General features: G+C 50.0%; 1 protein-coding gene across 1 annotated transcript; it reads right to left on the reverse strand.

Moving 5' to 3' along the window:
• Positions 1–2,619: 2,619 nt before the first annotated feature.
• On the reverse strand, positions 2,620–4,335 carry LOC119330904 (3'-N-debenzoyl-2'-deoxytaxol N-benzoyltransferase-like). The gene has a single exon (XM_037604037.1). It carries the CDS (start codon positions 4,212–4,214, stop codon positions 2,802–2,804), a length of 1,413 nt encoding a protein of 470 aa, XP_037459934.1. The 5' UTR covers positions 4,215–4,335; the 3' UTR covers positions 2,620–2,801.
• Positions 4,336–4,938: the final 603 nt, after the last annotated feature.

Consider the following 4,938-nt stretch of genomic DNA (forward strand, 5'->3'; position numbering starts at 1 on the left):
CCGCCGATGGTTCCGCTCGCGGCATCTCCGCCGTCGGCGGGTTCGTGTTGGAAAAGGGTCTTGCTTGATGGAGTGGCCGTGGGTTTGATCAGCTCCATGGAGGAGAGAGATGAGAGGAATGCTGGGGTGTGCGTTGGCGCCGGCAGATGGTGGAGGAGACGACGGGGCTGGCGGCGTTGGCCGGAGCGAGACAAGGGAAACGGCGAAGAGAGAGGTTGGGAGCCAGGATTTGGAGCGCAGCCACTGGGCCAGTTCGGACTTCGCAGACGGCTCTACATAGAAGGCCCGTCTAAGGAGTAGTTCTTTTCGAGGGCTGGGCCCACTGTAGAGGTTGCTCAAAAAAAAAAAAAAAACACCACCGAAGAGCGCCGGCCTCCGAGAAACCGGTACTGTTCATCTTCGTTTTTTTTCTTTTGAAAAAACATTTCATCTCTATCTCTAGTTCTTACTAGTAATTGTGCATGCGCAATGCGTGTATCTACCAACATAAATCAATGAAATCACATACGAGACCATTAAGAATAGACTTATCGAAGCATCATTGTCAAACCCAAGCCTAGAATGACAGTTCAACAACTCGACTCATCCTAATGAGACAATCCATATTTTTCAGTGTCAGCACTCATATTACATGAAAAAATATACAAATCAACTGAACCATGAACATTTTTTTATCTATTCTCGCAATATCTTACTAAGAAAACCCACATACGGCATGTACTAACTTTCATTTGTAAGCATTATCACCCAACACGTTGAAAGTCTTGTCATCCCTTCAGTGATGCAATGCAGTTTCAGTAAGAAAGTAAAATAAAAATCGTCAAAGCATTAGTGAGTCTCACAATATGATGTGGCATGTATCAAGCACCTAAGTATTATCTATACCTTGCGCTCCTAAGTTGTGTGCGAGTATTTTAAGTTCTTATTTTATTTTATTTCTTCTTAAAAGGTAATATCAATGCCATCAATTCATTTTTCTTAAAAATCTTTTTTAAATCATAGCTTTTCATTTTTCTTTTTATTATGGTAATATCAATGCCACTAAATCATTCCTTCTTAAATAATTTCTTCTTTGTGATTTTTTACTATTATATGCTTACTCTTCCATATTGTAAAAAACACAATTTCAATGTAATTTGTGTGCAATTTTTGTCATTATTAAATATATTCATTTTCGTTCTTCATTAGGTTAAAACCAATGCCATTAATTGTGTGCAATTTATTATTTCTTATAAAACTTCATCTCCTCTTTTAGTTTAAGTTTTTTACTTTAGTATAGGTGGAATAATAATGCTAGAGAAAGTATAAGTTTTTATCTTCTATTCTGTTAAACATAGTTGCATAATATTAATTTCTATTGTAATTTGTGTTTGTTTAATTTAGGATTAATCCACTTCCATGTTTCATTTTTTCTTACAAAGAATTTTGTTATTCTTTGTTCAAATTTTCTATGAGGTAAATGTTCTTTTTCTTTTTATTTTATTTATCTATAATTTAAGTTGACAAAAGGTGAATATTCATTTCTAAACCCAGGCTCACCTGCTCCAGGTGAACAGTAAATTAAAGAAAAAAACAGAAATATTCAAATAAATCTGTATTTTTTGTCAACTAAAAGACTCAAGTGCGCGATGTCCAGGCAAAAATTCATCGTTTGCGGACATCTGAGGAGCTTGTGGCAAAAAAGACAAAATCGGCCCGAACAGTGTGTGAACAGTAAACATTCTCACGTACCTTGATTTTGGTTTTTGCTGAGAGCCACTCAGATGTCCAAACACCACCAAAATTAGCATGGACATCACACACTTGAACCTCTTTTATGACAAAAAAAATTCATTGGTGTTTTTATAGTATCTTTGAGTTCACTGTTCACACAAAGGAAGCAGATGAGTTCTGGAGCCGCATTGCTGCGTCAGACAAAAGGTGCCTTTTTTTAATTTTGTTATCGGGTTAGCTGGCTGTAGGCTGCGAGCCCAATTGGTTCTGGTCGTTTTGTGACCAATGCATATGTTGGGCCTTGTGAGGGAAATCAAGTGAGTATACGTTTTGTGTCCGTTTGATCAAATTTTTGCTATAGATGAGAAATCGACTAACCCAAATTCTAAATTTAGGCAACAGTCATAGGGTCCCAATTTAAAAATCATTAACCTACTTAGATTATCTGGACATAAGCATACGACCTTTGTTCTCGAAATGTTTTGTGTTCTAATTTTCATCGCATACTCGACTAGACTAGGTTGCGATCTACTTTCTCCGTCCCATACTATATAATAATATAAACGGGCTTGCTAAAACTCAGTCGATTGAGATTTAACCAGGTCCCAGTCGACCTTGCAGAATTTTGTCCCAACATTTGCAACACTTCCCCCTAGCAATTGCAACATCTGTATTGTTGGTTGTAGCATGTCGTCTCATCTGTCACAACATCCGTCATTGACGGTTATGGCATTTTTAGTCATACCGGTTGCAACATCAGTTGTCGTTGCTTGCAAAACTGTCACGACATATTTCATCGCTGGTTGTAGCATCTTAGCCGCGGCAGCAAAACAACTATGCTGAAGTCACTTTACCCAGACTTCGTTCGATTGAGTTCTACATGCCTAATATAAAACGTGCTTGCAGTTCAAATTGAACCACGAAAATGTTTTATATCATAGGGCAGAGGCAGTATCTCTAAAGTTCAATTTCAATATATACGACATGATGGAATTTACCGAATTTCTCGTGGACCTCGCGGTGCAAATGTGGGCCAGAAGATTTGCGAAGATAAACATTCCCCGACGAATTTCTAGCGATCCCCAAATTTACAGTTTCCCCACTGAAGTGCAGTCACTGTCCTCATGCTGCCACAGTATCTCCTCCATCTCCTCTCTGAACCGGGGCACCGCCTCCTCCGGCACCGCGACGAACACCTTGAACCCTCGCCGCCGCCTCTCGTCCCCGGCGCCGTAGGGAAGCAGGAAGCACGGCTGCGTGCTCCCGAGCAGCCGCCACGAGAGCGGCAGCACGGCGTCGGGCCCGCCCCACCCGAAGTCCACCTCCGAGTGCCCCAGCCGCCGCCAGTCCGTGAACGCGCTCACGCCGCGCCGCCCCGCCGTGACGCCGCCCTCCCCGCGCCGCAGCTCCTGGAGGTCGACGTAGGACCGCACGTACTCCTCGTCCACCCCCCGCTTGCTCTTCCTGACCAGGGATGCCGTCTCCGCCAGCGGCCGCCCGACGATGTCGCCGGCCGCGAGCGCCACGTACACCGGCACGCACACGTTGCCCCAGTACCCCTCTGGCAGCGGCGGGTCGAGGAGCGCGCTGATGTTCATGGAGTACACCATCTTCACGGTCTCGTCGGGGGCGGTTTGGTTGGCCTTCACCTTGGCGCGCCAGATGAAGGCGGCGAGAACCTCGAAGGTCGTGAACTTGACGCCGGCGTCCGCGGCGAGCCGCGCCCTGAGCGCCTCCACGCGCGCGTCGCTGACGTGGAAGCACTCCCTCGCGAGCCGCTCGTGTCCCTGTCCGTCGCTCGCCGCGCCGTACGGGCCGAGCCGCGCGGCGTCGTCGTCGGTCGAGAGGACGGCGTCGAACGGCGTCACCACCCGCGGCGGGTCCCTGGGGCCCAGAAGCTCCCGGCGGTTCCACACCGGCGCCGCCGCGGCCTCCGGCTCCAGCCCCCGCGCGAACCGCGCGGCGGCGACGAGGAACTTGGTGGACCCCGCGCCGTCGCAGAGCGCGTGCGCCACCCGCATCCCCAGCGCGACGCCGCCGCACGTGAACCGCGTGACCTGGAGCGCAAGCGCTGCCGGCCCGCCGTCGCCGTCGCCCGGCGCGAGGCGGTCGAGCAGCGGCGAGTCCGGCCTGTCCGCGTCGACGTCGGCCACCGACAGATCCGTCGCCGCGAGGACGAGGGTCACAGCGTCGACCTCGCCGGCCCCGGTGAGCACGACGCGGCCGTCGTCGCGGAGGAGGGAGCCGGCGAGCTGCGGGAAGAGGCCGAGCGCGTCGGCGAAGGCGGCCTGGAGGACGTCGAGCGGGTCGAGGGAGACCGGGTGGGCGGGGAAGAAGCGGACGGTGCGGAAGGAGACGTCGAGCGCGTTGCGGTCGGCGTCGAGGCCGGAGAGCGGCAGCGACGACGCCGGAGGCTGCGGCGCCGGGAAGAGCCTGACGCTGTCCAGGACCCGCAGGTGCAGCTGCGGCGGCGGTAGGGGCGGCGGCGCCGGCGGCTCCATGCGGTAGGGGAGCCGGTGCTGTCGCGGCGGCCGGCGGTGGGGCGGGCGGACAGAGGAGCTCGCTCGCGCTTATTAAAACCCGGGGAAGTTTAATTGGGTGGATCGGAGTAGGTGGCCGTGGCGGGACGGCAGACAGAACTGGCCCGTCACGGCAGAGACCGATGGCGACGCGGTTGGTGGAACAAACTTGTGCGAGGTGTTTCCAGGACGACGAATGGCGACGTGGGAGCGCCGGGCGCCAGTAGTGCGGCGGCGCCGACACCACTTCAACTTCGCGGTCCGGCGGTTTCTGCTTGCAACACTGTTTTAGTACATGGTTTTCAGAAACTTCCCGGGAAATAGCTGTATCTCTACAGGATTTAAAAAGACACTGGTATATAAATCCAAACAGTCGCACGTTTACATCTATATATACGAGTCGGCAAATCTCACACAGTTAGGCACTATTTGGTTCCAAGTAAATCACCAACTTATAAGTCGAAAAGTGCAACAAACGGACCCAACTTATAAGTCATAAGTTGTTGTACCCTAACTTAAAACTTATAAGTCACCCCGTTTTGCATGGGTCCCATCACCTTTACATAAAAAAACAAGGTGAAAGATGTGCTCAGATGACTTATAAGTCAGGTGGCAACCAAATAGGTGTGACTTATAAGTCACTGGTTTTAAGTCACCTGACTTATAAGTCAGGTGACTTATTGAAACAAAACAGGCCCTAAATGTG

Source organism: Triticum dicoccoides, chromosome 7A (assembly GCF_002162155.2).
Source record: "Triticum dicoccoides isolate Atlit2015 ecotype Zavitan chromosome 7A, WEW_v2.0, whole genome shotgun sequence".
Taxonomy (NCBI): domain Eukaryota; kingdom Viridiplantae; phylum Streptophyta; class Magnoliopsida; order Poales; family Poaceae; genus Triticum; species Triticum dicoccoides.

What these genes read in the sequence shown, in the direction of transcription:
- LOC119330904 (XM_037604037.1), bottom strand. Translation starts at nt 4,214, where the DNA reads ATGGAGCCGCCGGCGCCGCCGCCCCTACCGCCGCCGCAGCTGCACCTG.